Source organism: Citrus sinensis, chromosome 9 (genome assembly GCF_022201045.2).
Source record: "Citrus sinensis cultivar Valencia sweet orange chromosome 9, DVS_A1.0, whole genome shotgun sequence".
NCBI classification, from domain to species: domain Eukaryota; kingdom Viridiplantae; phylum Streptophyta; class Magnoliopsida; order Sapindales; family Rutaceae; genus Citrus; species Citrus sinensis.
The window spans coordinates 28,371,562-28,387,557 of NC_068564.1; the positions used below are offsets into that span (position 1 = coordinate 28,371,562).

Consider the following 15,996-nt stretch of genomic DNA (forward strand, 5'->3'; position numbering starts at 1 on the left):
GTGTTTGTCCATTAAATTCCAATTATTATATGATAACGAACTTCGAAGGAGACAGACACCAAAATATGATTACATTAAAATACTTGTAATTGTTGTGATATGTTATCTATTCAAGTGTTATTTTTAAGTTTTATTATTTTGTACTATGTATTAATTTGCAATTGATTAATTGATTAGTTGATGTCAATTGTTTCTTTATCCCATGGCAATTTCTAGTTTTGTGAATTTCCAAGAAATTTCCTTCGTGTTTTCACTTGTTTATTTTGGAACTAGCTAAGAAATTTATTGACATAATGTACATGCGGAATTTGAACATAACGTTCTTGCATGGCAAAATCTTCATACTTGAAATCGTGACAAAATTTGACAACAGGAAAGTGAAATGGAAAGTGAAAGCTCAGAGTGCTGCTAACTAGAGAAGTGAAATGGAAAGTGAAGACAAAATTGGACAACACGTGTGGAGACAAAATTTCAAAGGAAATAACAAAGAAACGTTGCTTTTGCTTTTTCTTTCCCCAACTTTTTAGCAAGTTAGGCCCACGTGTTTGACTGAAGAAACGTGAAGAAACAGCTTTTGCTTTTTCTTTCCCCAACTTTTTCCTTTATAAAGCAAGACACGTGATTAACTCAGAGCAAACGGTGCGTTTTAATTTCGGGGTGCGATTTCGGGGCACGATTTCGGGGCAAATAGCTTTTTCCTAAATAGAAAGGAGGGAGTCAGAGAAAAATAAGGAAAGTCAACAGGTCGTGCATCAGGAGTTACGGTATGTGTACAACACTCATCCATATAACGTAGCTATAGTACGGCATAGCACAATCACACTTCATCAAGGCACGAAGCATGTCACAGCACACATGCAGGCTGAGTTGGACTTAAATTCTTTTGCACGTGGGTTTTAAAGCACAGCATAATTTGAGATGAAAGCACAACATAATCTAAGATGAGTTAAAGTAATGTGTATGAAAAAAGTTCGTAAAAAGTACGGTTCAAGTTTTGTGACTAAATTTTATTTGAATTATATACTACTACATATTAATTAAATAAATAAAGAAATTTGAATTGAGCAACAATAAATCTAATAACATGTCATTCTATTTTAGTTTAAAAGAATTTTTATGATTAAATTTAATAATAATAATGCGAAAGTCAAGACAAGCATTTTGACAAAGACAAAGCTTTATGATAATTTGTCAAAAAGCTTGACAAATTGGCAAAACATGTTGACATATTGGCCAAAGTTTAGACACCGAATACAACACACACCAATCATCTTGACGATTTGCCAGAGGTAGGTGCAATAGTGCAATTTTGCACTCCTATAAATAGAGAACCAATCTTCACTTGTATGCATCCCAATATTTAAGAGAACAACAATTCAATTGTAAAATTGTTAAGAGAGTGAGCAATTGAAAAGCGTGTAATTGAGAGGTTTTTCCTTTCAAGTGTGTGAGAGTATTGTGTGTATTTAAGTTTTGGGAAGTGGGGTTTTCTTTACTCAAATATTGTACTCTAATAATTGTTAATGATACAATTATTTTTTTTTCTCCCATGGATGTAGACATATTGCCCAACCACGTTAAATTTTGTGTTTTTTATTTTTCTTATAATTATTTAGTGCACTTGATTGTGCCTTATGTGCACAACAAATAATAATATCAAAAAGTAAACTCATCATGAGAACCGCTTTAATGTTATCAGTTGTTAAGGGACATTGAACGTCTACATGTTCCTCAATATCTAAAAGAACATTTACAAGAGCATGTGCTTCACCCATTGCCTTGCATGCTCTATGGTCATTGATGATGTTTGCAAATATCTTATCTGCTTTTTCATGCATCCTCTTAGTTTCAGACGTCATACCACTAAGCATCTCGAGCAATTTTACTGAAGGGAGCATATCGGCAAGACTGAAAACTCCTCCAAGCTCTATCATTTACTGAAAAACTTCTCCTCTGTCTGTGTCTGCCACCGAAGGCCGACCTTGCAGTAACGTCATTTGATAATGAAAATATCATTTTAGTAAAGCTGATCGGCAATCCTGCGCTTGAAGAAGAATTGATGGATCTAATGAGATTTGATGCCTCTTCTACTCTTATTGTGCGGTATAATTGCACACGTTTTAGATTGAGCATGTCTAATGTCCAAATTTTTTGCAGTTATCTCAAGTACTCTTTATATTCTGCGCAAGCGATATTAAAAGTCCAATACTAATTTCATGATCCAATTCAATTACATCTCTCCAAGCCTAAGTTTAAAGCCCAATTTATGGAAGATTCAAAAATTGCGTAGAGAATGACAGATATTTCTAATTTAAAAATATTTAATGGAGATAAAAATATAAGTTTAGAAATTTCTTGGAAATTTACAGATATTTGTAAAATGTAGTGTCAAATATTTTGCAATCTAATATTTGCATAATTTGCATTGGTTCTAAGTTACTATAAATACCTCTAAGCTCTTTGTTATAGGCATCAAGTGAAAAATAAAGAATTAGAAGAGAAAATGAAGAGTGAGCCACCAGTGTTGTAATATTTCTCTTGTAAAATATCAATAAATTCCTTCGGTTTAGTAAAATTCTTCTGTTGTCTAACTATTTTTAGTTTTAAGCAGTTTAGTCCTCCTGGGCTTTCAACAAGCGATGTTTGTAAAGTTGAAGTCAATGTCCTTGCCGCTGTTAGATGGGGCCTTTGAGCAAAATTGAGATCATGATTTTCCTTACCTTCTTTGGCAGCTTCCACCGAAGAAGCAACAATACGTGATACTTCACCAAGTTTAAAGGTGCTTCAAGTAAGCAAGCAAGTGCATGTTTCCTAGGAGAGGTAGCTTCCATGGCCCTGGAGGTAGATTTAATATTGTTGAGTGATGATTGATTTTTGATTGCTTCCAGATTCTCAGGATCATGCAAATGAAAAGAAAGAAGCTCAGGAAAATTGGAAAGGGGTGAAATCGTATTCCATGTTGCATATGTAAGATTTATAGAGGCAGAGATAAAGCATGGCTTAACTGCGAATGCCTGAATTAAATCATCAAAATTTATGCAAGTTGATGGAGCCTTGCAACAAATCTTTTATCGAAATTTTAGAGTACCTTTATTGTATTACATTCAATTAATATATGTATGGCATGTTTGCAAGAATTAATATAACTACTAACTATATGATAATTTTTTAAAATAAATGTACACGTGTCATGTACACATGAAGTGAATGTAATATAACAGAAATACTCTAAAATCTCTCCACTTGAGATGCCTTCTATCAGATTTTGTCATCTAGATCGGCATTTGATATTGTTGCTCATTAACTGCTTGAATCAGAAAGATCTACTTTCAAACGTTTAGACAAGATCTGAAATAAATTTTTTTTTTTTTTTTGACAAAGGTTGTCTAGCTTTAAAGCTTTACATCCTTTCACACTAGTTGTTAAAAACTTTAATAATATCTAATTTTCAAAGAAAAGTTCCATGAAGATCTGAGCATTTACGAATTTCTAAAGTTCCTATGATACATGTCCATTATTGAGATTGAAATTTAGCTATTATTATATCATTTATTATTAATTATCACTTACATAAATTTTACTCAGTAAAAAATACATATCACTTGCAACTCTCAATTTCTCTATATACAATTTAATTTTGAGTGATTTCTTTAGTTAAATATATAATAATTTCTCAACTTTATTCTTCGATTTTATTCTTCGACTAACTACACGTGTTGGATGCCTACCTGCGTAGCTCTTGAAAAGTACGTAGAAATTTGAGAGTATTGGGTAATAAAAATAATAGAAATTTAAATAAATAAATAAAATTGTAGTGCATGTAAATTATCTCAACTCACTAGAAAACATAGTAGAAACTATTACTTGTATCAATTAACATAAATTGACATCTAAACTTTCATTGCACTTGCGGGGAACTTCAATTTTAAACTTTAGAATGAGGATGATAAGGAATGGGAGCTAAAAGTAGATCATTCTTCCTTCGTATTGCAGCGCCAAAATCCTCGGTCATATCTAGATCATTGATCTCTGCCCCATTTAGGAGTTTCCAATTGAAATCATAGAGCAATTGAGAAAGTGGAAGGTCAACACTGGCAATACCAAAAGATATGCCAGGACACATCCTTCTTCCCCAAGTTGAAGATGCTTCAGTGGACTGTGGACCATATTTCTTGGCCAAATCTCTCAGGCAGTGATGGGGCAGAGAGCCAACAAGCTGATGCAAATTTCCTATGAGAGGTAACCTCCAAGGTCCTGGGTGTATATTTAAAGTTGAGTGACTATCTTTTGATTTCTTCCAAATCATGAAAATGATAAGCAGGAAGCTTAAAATGATTGGACATGGTGTTCCATGTTATAAGGGGAGAGAGTTCACTTACTAAGGATTAATTGTAAAAGCAGATTGGTCTGAAATCCAAATTAAATGGGTTCAGGTCGGCGAAGCCTCGAGCAGTTTTCTCTGTTTCACATTTTACGCGGCTCCGCTGAGTTTTGGTTTTGTCTTCTAGCTAGTAGCTAATTTACTGGGGATGGTATCTGCGTACATTTGCAATCTTAGTCTTATAACTCACCATAGAAACCAGTTTTTTTTTTCTACCACTAATATGTATGTTCTAATCAAAATTATAATACTATTTAACCAATTAAGAACCTATTGGAACAGCTTAGTTCAAGTCTCTTATAGTACTACCAGATTTACACCTTTATAAATATTGAAGGAAATCTACTCTTAAGTGAAAAGATTACTACCCGTATCCAATTTTAAAACTAGGAGGGAAGAAGAATCATAGCATATGTTAGGACTCCAACTTATGCCTTCAAAAGTTTTTAAGGGTGTGGATTTTTATGGGTTAGAAGCCTGCCTTAGTTACTACGACTAGAAATTTCTCAAGTTGTCCTTTGTGAGCATTCATAAGTGTGCTGCTGCATTGTTTATTTGTTTTTAAAATATTAAAAGCATAAACACGTTTTGAACTCCCCGGGAATAAATCCATGGCTACGTGGCTGGTGATATCATCGTCCATTCATGTAAGATACTCCTTAATTAGATATTGCAGATAGTTCTGTATTTATCATTAGAAATTCTTGAATACTAGAAATTATACATTTGTGTTAATAATATCAACTTTCCATGACATTTGAAATGGAAATGGAAATCCTTCGAGAAATGAACAGGAATGGGAGATCTTCAGACATTCCTCACCCCTGCTTGTACCCCAAACTTTAAGTTTATGCTAATGTCTATTGCGATGGATCTCTTTTATTAAAATCCGGATCAGATATACCGCTCAAGTAAACCTCAACAAATAAGGGAAAACTTGAAAATTAGCTGTTGAAATGTATATTTAAGAGAAAACTTGAAAAAAGAACAGCCACTGATAGAAAGCAAGTGCATGAGCCCTGGAAGAATGCCAAAGCCAAACCATAAGTATATTACCTGAGAGCATAACTTGACTCCCATGCAAGCCATGCATGACACATGCATGTGCAGTTTCACGTGTGGAAATTGTAAAGATGAGTACTGGAGCCGTGATTTTGGGATGACCTTAATTATCAAGTTGCTTTTGGGATAACCTTATCAAGTTGTTTTTTATTATCTTGTACGAAATATTAGTTAAGTCGTTATTTTAATATTTATTTTATTGATTTCAGCCGTGATTGTAGGTTGAAAATCAAGGTCTTGTGATTATAAATAAGCTCCAGAATATGAATAAAGGCATTGAGATTTTAAACTGCAATTATTTGGTTATTTCTCACCACAAGCAGAAACAATATCACTAGCACTACTTGTAATCGTTAGCTGCATCTGACTGGGACCTAACAGCCACGTTCTCGGAAGATTAGTATATATGATAATCCAGATTCGTCAATTTATTTTATGACACGTCTGGGTTACAATCACATGAAGCTTTCAAGAACTAATAATAATAATAATAGCTTTCCCGCGTTTTGTTTCGGTTTAGCCTTGTTTGGCTACCTTTTATATAAAAAATAATAAAAATAATAATAATAATATGTTAAACAAATAGAAGTCCACACAGTTTAAACAGCACATACATATCAACAATAAGCAAAAGGAGGCAAGCCTGACAATGCATATCTAGAAACTAGGAACACACGCGAGACTATTATTTCAATTCTTCAGAAGGTGGACGATATGGGGTAGGCACTAAAAAAAGATCATTCTTCCTTCGTACTGATCCGCCAAAATTCTCAGCCATGTCTAGATCATTGTTCTGTTCACCATTTGGGAGTTTCCAATTTAAATGGAATAGCAGTTGAGCGAGTGGAAGCTCAATATTAGCCATGCCAAAAAGCATTCCTGGACAAATCCTTCTTCCTGCACCAAATGGGATATACTCAAAATAATTCCCCTTGTAATCAATTGAACTATCCAGAAATCGCTCTGGATAGAAGCTCTCAGCATCGTTCCAGTACCAGGGATCCCTAGCAATCGCCCACGCATTAACAATCACCTTAGATCCTTTAGGTATATCATAACCTAAAATCTTACACCTCTCTCCACATTCTCTTGGCAGTAGCAAGGGAAGAGGGGTGTGCAATCTTAGAGTTTCTTTGACAACTAATTTTAAGTATTGTAACTCATGAAGGCCTATTTCATCAACATTTCCATTTTTCTCAAAGGCTTGCCTCACCTCAGCTTGTGCCTTTTCCATTACTCTTGGATTTTTCATCATTTCTGACATCGCCCATTCTATCACTGTGACTGATGAGTCAGTTCCAGCTATGAAAATATCCTGAAATAGGCAATTGTGCACCTTGGTGAACTAACCATACAGCTTAATTAATTCAATCTTACAATTAACAAAAAATAATACAAAGAAGACTAGGTTTCTGAATCTATAATATAAGGTACCTTAATATTTCGGTAAATTTAAATCATGATAGATCTAGGCACGGGGAAAAGACTTACAGTGATTGCAGCTTTAATGTTATCGGTTGTTAAGATGAAACCAAGTTCTCCATTTTCTTGACAATTCAACAGAACATGCACAAGATCATCTGCCTCACCTTCCACAGTTTTTCCTAGTGCCTTGCCTTCTTTATGCTCGTTGATGATGTTTCCAAGAATTCTATCTAGTGCTTGATGCAGCCTTTCTAATTCAGGCTCAATCCCAGTGAGCTTCCCAAGCAATTTAATCGAAGGGAATACATCAGCAAGATTGAAACCTCCACCCAACTCGATAGCTTTGTGGAAAACTGTCATAAGTTCTTCTTGGTCCTGGCATCTCACACCAAAAGCTGCTCTTGTAGTGATGCCATTTATTAAGGAAAATACCATCTTTGAAAGGTTGACCGGCAATCCTGAGTTTGAAGAAATGGATGTAATGAGATTTGATACTTCTTCTTCCCTGATTGATCGGAAAGATTGCACACGTTTTGCACTAAACAGCTCCAATGTGCAAATTTTTCTCAGTTGTCTCCAATAATCTCCATGTGGTGCAAATGCAATGTTAGTAAAATTATAGGTGAAAAAACTAGCAGCTAGGAGAAAGGGCCTTGAGGCGAAACTCATGTCATGAGTTCTCATTACTTCTTTTGCAGCTTCTGGGGAGGAAATCACAATATGCGAAACCTGGCCAAGTTGCAAGTGCATCAGTGGACCATATTTCTTGGCCAAATCACTGAGGCAGTGATGGGGCAGAGAGCCAACAAGCTGATGCAAATTTCCTATGACAGGCAACCTCCAAGGACCCGGGGGTAGATTTAATAAAGTTGAATGATTGTTTTTTGATTTCTTCCAAATCATGAAAGCAAAAAGAAGGAAGCTTAAAATGATTGGAAAGGGGGGAAATTGGTGTTCCATGTGTAAGGGGAGAGGGTTCGCTTACTAAGGATTAGTTATGGAAAGCAGATCGATAGGCAATCCAATTTAAATAGGTGCAGGTTGGTGGAGCCTCCAGTAGTTTGTCTGCTTCCTATGGGTTTTCAATTGAAAAATAAAAAATAAAAAAAGAAATTGCTATTTCTTTAACAGATTATCCTCGATCACGATGTTCAGACACGTCATGGACGCTTTAGTTTTAAAATAATAATAATAATAAATACATCATCAGACACTGAATAATTCACAACCTCGTCCCATTAACTCACCATAGAAGAAACGTTTTTCTTTCAGTTATAATAATTACCCTTTTTTTCTTCCTTCAAAATCAAAGGCTAATTTTAAGGCAATATTTTATGTTCCTTCAAAAACCCCCCCAAAAAAAAAAGTAATGTCTTCTTTAACTTGTTAGTTTAACAAAACAAAAGTCCATTTTCCTTGTACGAATATCATGAGATCGTGGGGTCTCTTTCTTGTGTATCTGGATTTGGCATATTATATTTTAAACCTACTGAATGATATTTGGCTTTTGTCCTGTATTGGGAAAATAAATGAAGAATAAAATGCGACCTTTGCAATTGCAAAAGATCTAGTCATATATGGTGGCTATGAGACCGGATTTTTTGCCGTATATTTTGATAATTAAAGATTCTTTTAATTTATATACTGAGAAAAATTCCATGAAATAAGGGTCTGGTCTGCTATGTACAATTTCGTTGAGCCCATTTTCTCTATATTATTTATAATTTATTCATAATTATTATAAAACTTTCACATTGTACAATTTCTTTGAGCCCCTTGTACTCTGTTTTATTCATCGAAACCCTTAGAGTACCAATTCGTCCCCTATAATTTTTAAATTTTCAAAATACCCTCCATTTAATAATTATTTTGTTGTAATTATAAATATAACTATAATTTTAAAATGGATTATTATTATTAATTAATTTTTATTAATTACAATAATACAAATGATGTTCAAAGCTTCCATTCTTTTTGGGTCAAAAGAAAAGGATTTTTTTTCCCAAGTTTTTGGTCATCCGTAGGGTGGTCCTTTATACTTAATTCTTTGACATAAATGAACAGATCATACATATAATATTCTGCCCAAAAACAATTTAAAAAAAAAAAACTCTTTTATTTGAATATATCATTTCGTTATGAATTTCTAACAATAAAAATTTTAATTATTGTGATTATTATTATTATAAAAAATAAATTAATAATAATAATTTAACTAAAAACTTATTATCAATTATTATTAATAGATTAATTAATTATAATACTTTTTATTCTTGTTAATACTAATAATAATATAATATAACAAAATAATTATTATAATTATAATTATAATCCATTTAATAATTATTATATTTTTTAATTAAATGGAGGGTATTTTGGAAATTTAAAATTTATAGGGAGCGAATTGATACTCTAAGGGTTTCAATGATATAAAACAGAGTACAAGGGCTCAACAAAATTGTACAATTTATAAAATTTTATTATACTTATGAATAAAGTGTAAATAATATAGAGTATAAGGGGCTCAAAGCAATTTTGTAAAGCAGCTATAAGGTGCAGTTAAGGTAACTTACAGCTGCTTTCGTCTTTTCTGCATTGTTACTATAAATATCTTTAAGCCCCTTGTACTTTATATTATTTACTATTTATTAATAAGTATTATGAAATTTTTTGCATTGCAAAATTGCATTAAGCCGCTTGCACTCTGTTTTATTTCATTACAACCCTTAGAGTATCAAATCTATCCCCTATAATTTTTAAATTTCCAAAATACCCTCCAGTTAAATAAAATATAATAATTATTAAATAGATTATAATTATAATTAAATTTAAGAAAACACTTTAAATAAGCTTTTAATCAAAATATTACTTATTATCATAAATTTTAATAGTATAAAATAACTTCAAGACCATAAAATGCAAACAACGTTATTCTTTTTATAAATATTTACATATATTACTATAATAAACATTATGCTTGAATTCACTTATTTCGATCCGAAACAACCAACAATAACCCCAATCATACGATCTTATCCTTGGCTTACAAATATGAAGATAAGATTCTCATCAATATCTTATTCAATTCTAACCTTGTCAGGAAACCCATAAATTCTTAAACCATTAACTCTAACTTAAGCACGTTAATTCATCAAACTTCTCTCGACCATCTTAGAGGAGCTAATTTCTAATAAGGTATAAATATGTCGTAAAAAATTATAAATATTACAAAGAGCTACTATAAGCATGTTTGCATTCAATAAAAGATTTCACAAAATTAATTAGAGTTCGAAAACATCTCCGAAAACTAATTTTCCATAACAACATCAAAATTGTCCGATGATAATACAAACAGAGGACTGCTAATTCAAAAATTCATAACTTTAGTTACATATGATCAAAAATAGTCATTTTAGTTTTAACTATTAGAGTAACAATAAGGAATCAAAATTAAAATTTATAAGGCACTTAGTGATGAAAAAGTAATCTAAACTGGCTTTAATATCAACCATCACAATTGTGTAAAACAGTTTCTAGGATTGCGGCAGCCCAAATCTATGATTTTTAATTATTCCTATACAAAGCTAAAAACTACGAATTTAGATATACAGAAACTAGACATACACATGTGCAACAATAAAAATTCCGAGAACTTTTAGAAGTCATTTGGGATATGTAATAGATTATAGATTTAAGGATTGTTGCAGTTTTCCAATTTTGAAAAATCATTACAATTAATATACAATGAGTTTTTAAATATTTAATAAACGATAAAGTTTCATGCATGGGGCTTAATGAAAATAGCAATTGTATAGTATTTAACCCACACTATTCACAGTTTTAGGATAACCCAATAACACCACTTCCACTCAATAATATCATAAATCAACACATGATCATGCTTTCACAATTTTTTTTCAATATAACACATGTAAAATCATTCAACCAATATACAAAGTCATAAATAAAACCAGAAGTTCAAAGGATTATAAAATTTTACCTATCTTCAAACTAAATTAAAACTCAAGAACGTTTTTCAATGCAAAACGAAAACACAATCAAAATCTTTTTCTTCTTTTTATTCAAAAATATGAACTTACTCATGTGTTTCATACTGTATTCTTTTCTTTATTAGCCTCTACGCTTTAATGTAAGAGGAGATTTTTTATAAGTCAAGTTTTTTAATACTCTTATCCATTAATGAATCTATTTCTTTTTTTAATAAGGTATTTAATAAATTGGTAAAAAAATTGCATATAAAATACATATAAAAAATAATATTAATAATAAAACAAAGTACGGGTGTTATAGCTTGTGACCTAGCGAATGTTTATTTTATCGTGTTGGATTTTCTTTTATTTAAATCAGGACCAGATATACAGCTCAAAAATGAAAACAGAATTAACTGCTGATACTGCAATGTATAAACACTTGAAATAAGAGGTTATGGTCCAATATCCAATATGGATTTAATATTATAACATAACTGGAAATCGAAGGCACCCCTCCCTCCGACATTCTTCCGAACCGGTGTCCATGGCAGCACCCCATAATCAATTGGGTGATGTCATAATCCCAGACGGATACGGTACCTGCTCTGATACGAGATATAACAACCGATATGGGTAGAACACACCCTTAAAAACTGACTTCTAAAGGAAAGATTTCCCGTGAGCTCATGTTCCTTTATATTATTCTATACCTTGTTGCATATGAATTCTAACACATGATCAACCAAGTACTTGGAAGATTAACATGATCATGTTCCTCAATTTATATTATGACTTGCTTTACATCTATTTGTTCCATGTCGATCGATCGTTTCTGGTTTCCAGCATTGTTGGCGTTAATTGCTTATTCTAGAGCTGTAAACACGCCATGTTGAATGTGTCCTGGAACTGGATTATGATGAAGTCGATGGAAGCAGGTTAAGTTAACTGATTACACAAAGCCAGGTGAGTAAACAGCTTTGACGTTATCATTGTTTATCTTAAATTCAAGTTTGCTATTCTATTACCTGCAACTTTATGCTCTTTGATAAAGCTTCCAACCATCTGTCAATTTCAGGCCCTATTCACTGATGATATGAAACAACTATTATATTGCTCACTTACCTACTTTTTCAAAAATTAAAAAAAAAAAAAGAAAGTTTTGAAGCAACACATCAGCCATACCGACAAAAACCACTGCCACCCACTACTGATAACTTTCCACCAGCTCCTCAAATGATTTTTCCCTTTACATTAATAACATATTTACTAGCGCTCAAATCTTAAAGCCCCAGCCTACAGTAAAGCCATTTATTCTCCAGTACTGTTTTTCTTCACTAATTCTTGTCAGTCTCTCAATTAATTGCTAAATACCACTTTTAATAGCGTTTAATTCAGTACAAAGAAGACTATTTCAAGGACTTGCTACCTCACGAGAACTCTTGGGTACTCCCTTCACACACACACACACACACACACACACACACACTTCCTCATCAATTGAATTCTCACTATGTGTAATATTTCTCATTCAATCACTAAGTATGAATTAGTAAATAAATGAGTAACAAAAATCCAACGGACGAAAGTGTACTTTTAATCTAGTAATAAGTGTACAGCAGTATTATAGGCTGTGTGGTATGTAACTGATGGTGGTGCCTCACCTTAGACATTCTCTTTAATCAATAATTACAATGAATTGTAAAGAAGCATTTGTTTCTGACTATTAACAAAGAGAATAGAACAGCTTACATATAACATTTTCACCCAAGCTTGAAACAAAAACATTATTCAGAAACACGAGTTATTCCCTCCCAACAATATTAGCGGTACTGGCATCACATAACATACCTACATGATGGGGAGAACAATTATTCAAAATTATACTGTAGTTTTTTCTTCTAGAGCTTATGCAACAGCTGGAGGATTATAAGGGGTGGGAATCAGGCACAGATTTTGCTTTCTTTTGACGGTCACACCAAATCCCTCTGTCATGTCTAAGTCCTCATTCTTCATTCCATTTGGTAGCTTCCAATCGAAATGGTACAAAAACATGGCAAGTGGAAGCTCAATGTTGGCATTGGCATATGTCATTCCAGGGCACATCCTCCTACCAGCACCAAATGGGAGAAATTCAAAATTAGCACCCTTAAAGTCTATAGGAGAATCAAGGAACCTCTCTGGAATAAAGCTCTCAGGTTCAGTCCAATATTTGGAATCTCTTGTCATCGCCCATACATTAACAAGTACTTGTGCTTTGGCTGGTATGTCGTATCCATTAATATTACACGTCTCTGCACATTCTCTTGGAAATAACATTGGAGCAGAAGGATGTATTCTCAGAGTCTCTTTTATAGCTAGCTTCAAGTACTTCATTTCCTCAAGGCCCGCTTCATCGACTTTCCCCCTTCTATTAAAGACTTCCCTTACCTCATCTTGTGCCTTTTTCATTATTTTTGGATACTTCATCAGCAAGGACATAGCCCAATCTACAGTTGTTGCTGATGTCTCGGTGCCAGCACTAAAAACATCCTGAAAACGGATTTATGCATCCAACTTAAAAACATTATTCGAAGATGGAGTTTGACACATTAATATTATACAAGCCTTGCGACTGGCATCTCTATGTATATTTATATGAATTCAACTCCAAGGATCTACTAACAGAAGTTTAAACCAAAAAAAAAAAAAAGTTTAATAAAATACTAACCATGACAACAGCTTTGACATTTTTGGTATTTAGGGGAAATTCAAGATTACCATCCTCTTGAGCTTTCAACAGAACATCAACAAGATCTTCAACTTCTTCCTTCTTACCGCTCTTCGATCTCATCGCCCTGCGCTTCTTGTGATCCTCAACAATTTTTGAAAGAATTTTGTCTGTTTTGTTATGCATCCTCTGCATTTTAGCCTTGACTCCAGTGAGTGCTAGAAGAAACTTGATGGAAGGATACAGATCAGCAATACTTGAACCAGCAAACATTTCGGTGGCTTCACTCACAACCGCTTGGAATGCTTCAATGTCTTCATTTTTCTTACCAAAAGCTGCCCTTGAAGTAATACTACACATCAACAAAAATACTTTCTCCGTAAGATTAACAACTGATCCTGCCTTTGAACCAATCCAATCAACAAGATTTGTCACCTCTTCTTCCCTTATTGATCTGAATGATTGGACCCGCTTCACCCCTAAAAGCTCCGTGACACAAATTTTTTTCAATGTTCTCCAGTAAGGACCATATGGTGCAAAAGCAATATCAGAAAAATCATAAGACAGTATTTGGGCAGCAGGAACATGAGGCCTTGATGCAAAGACAAGATCATGAGTTGTCGTAATTTCTTTTGCGTAATCTGGAGAAGATACAACGATGGTGCAAACTTCTCCAAGTCGTAGGTGCATGAGAGGTCCGTATTGCTTAGCCAAGTCTGCTAATCCACGATGAGGCAACTCATAGCGAGCAAGCTGATGCAAGTTGCCAATGATGGGTAATTTCCATGGCCCTGGTGGTAAATTTAGTTTCTCGTTTCTTCTGAATAGCTTCAGAATTATAAAAAGAGAGAGAACAGATATGATAAGGATTGAGAAAGAGAGCTCCATGACCCAAAAAATGGTAAAGAATCGCAATGAAGGTTAAGAGTGTAACTTGCCTGTCCTTGTATTTATATCAACTGCAATCAACTTGTTAGCACTAATTCTTGTTAAGTGTCCACTACTTTAAAGTATTTGTTTCTTTATTGTTGTATTTCATTGACCAACTGTTAATTAATTTTATTAGTATCTAAAAGTAGTGTCGAACTATTTGCTGGGATATATATATTTGTGGGAAATGACAAATGTAGGGAATTGCAATAATGATGATGGAATTTCATTATAATAAATTAATGTGTGTACAATTCTATCGGTACCAAAAAAAAAATTAATATTAATGGATAAATTGTGAAAAAATAAAAAGGATTGTATTTAAAGACACGTTACAAAAGCTATTTTATTTAAGATGTTATTTAAATCACTAATTTAGTGATGTACATGCGTTAAGTAAAAATTCTCTTAGAATATAATAAAGTACTTATTTACTTGCTTATACTACGTGTGCATGAAAATAAACTTGAACCCTCTTAAACGTTGAAAGCCTGCCAATAATCAATATATTATTTCTACAGTAAATAATATATCGGATATTTGATGCATAAAAAACTATATGTTATATGACGAAACTCATTTTAGGAAAAAGGGGTAAGAAAAAAGTGGTATAGGATCATTATTTTTTATGTTTAAATGGCATATACTATTGGATCAAGATTTTATTTGAATCAATAATCCAAATTGAGCCATCATCACTTCGAATTAAATGCTACTATGAAATGATAGCATTCTTAAATAAAAAAGATACTTCTCTTATAAGATACAATTAATAAGACATGTCTTTATAATGAAGCTTCATTTTATTTTGAAATTATTCTAACACAATTATTGTTGCCTCCCCATGAAATCAAATCACTCTCCCTCATCCTCATTTGCTTGACGAAAAACAATAACCTCCCCCTTGAAAGCTTCCACCATCCTCTTCCACCCCCGCCCCCAACCCCAATTCGAACGCTCGGATTTCGAATCAAAAGAGAAAATACAAACCAACTCAATTAAACAGTACTTAGCAAGCTTCCACCGTTTACTGTTTACCAGCATATAATGATTTCATTTACAGTTTCTTAAATTAAAAAAAAAAAAAAGTAATTTTTTTCATTTTTAGTCATTTTCAATCAACCCCACAGGAATAAGGCTCAAGCTCTTCAAAGGAACATTTAGTATTAGTATCAAATTCTTTATAGCTGTGAAATTTTAAGGTAAGATAATTTTATCCGACAATTGTTTAATAAGAAACTTATAATATATTTAGTAATTTGGACAAAAATATTGTAAAAACCATATTTATCAAATACAATTAACTTAATTATGTTTCACAACAACAACTTCTTCATATAAAAATTTAATATCAAACAGGCCCAAGTCATCAGATAGCAATATCCAGGTCCCTAAAATATGATTTCTATAATTCTACATAGAATCATTTATCTGCACCCAACCGAAGATTAGGATTTGCCCGTTATTGTCGATGTCACCGAAATGGCTGTTGCATATAT

At 32.9% G+C, this 15,996-nt stretch overlaps 2 protein-coding genes across 2 annotated transcripts; both read right to left on the minus strand.

The window, feature by feature from the left end:
• Nucleotides 1–6,038: 6,038 nt before the first annotated feature.
• LOC102621109 (desmethyl-deoxy-podophyllotoxin synthase-like) lies at nucleotides 6,039–7,874 on the minus strand. Its single transcript, XM_006475056.3, has 2 exons — nucleotides 6,935–7,874; nucleotides 6,039–6,758 (listed from the first exon to the last, which is right to left on the minus strand). Exons 1-2 carry the CDS (start codon nucleotides 7,826–7,828, stop codon nucleotides 6,129–6,131), a joined length of 1,524 nt encoding a protein of 507 aa, XP_006475119.1. The 5' UTR covers nucleotides 7,829–7,874; the 3' UTR covers nucleotides 6,039–6,128.
• Nucleotides 7,875–12,493: 4,619 nt separating this feature from the next.
• On the minus strand, nucleotides 12,494–14,506 carry LOC102615599 (cytochrome P450 71D11-like). The gene is made up of 2 exons (XM_006474856.4): nucleotides 13,568–14,506; nucleotides 12,494–13,389 (listed from the first exon to the last, which is right to left on the minus strand). Exons 1-2 carry the CDS (start codon nucleotides 14,453–14,455, stop codon nucleotides 12,766–12,768), a joined length of 1,512 nt encoding a protein of 503 aa, XP_006474919.1. The 5' UTR covers nucleotides 14,456–14,506; the 3' UTR covers nucleotides 12,494–12,765.
• Nucleotides 14,507–15,996: the final 1,490 nt, after the last annotated feature.

Coding starts and splice junctions, on each gene's coding strand:
- LOC102621109 (XM_006475056.3), bottom strand. CDS start 7,828: ATGGAACACCAATTTCCCCCCTTTCCAATCATTTTAAGCTTCCTTCTT. Junction 6,759..6,934: donor ACATTAAAGCTGCAATCACT/GTAAGTCTTTTC, acceptor TGCCTATTTCAG/GATATTTTCATAGCTGGAAC.
- LOC102615599 (XM_006474856.4), bottom strand. CDS start 14,455: ATGGAGCTCTCTTTCTCAATCCTTATCATATCTGTTCTCTCTCTTTTT. Junction 13,390..13,567: donor ATGTCAAAGCTGTTGTCATG/GTTAGTATTTTA, acceptor ATCCGTTTTCAG/GATGTTTTTAGTGCTGGCAC.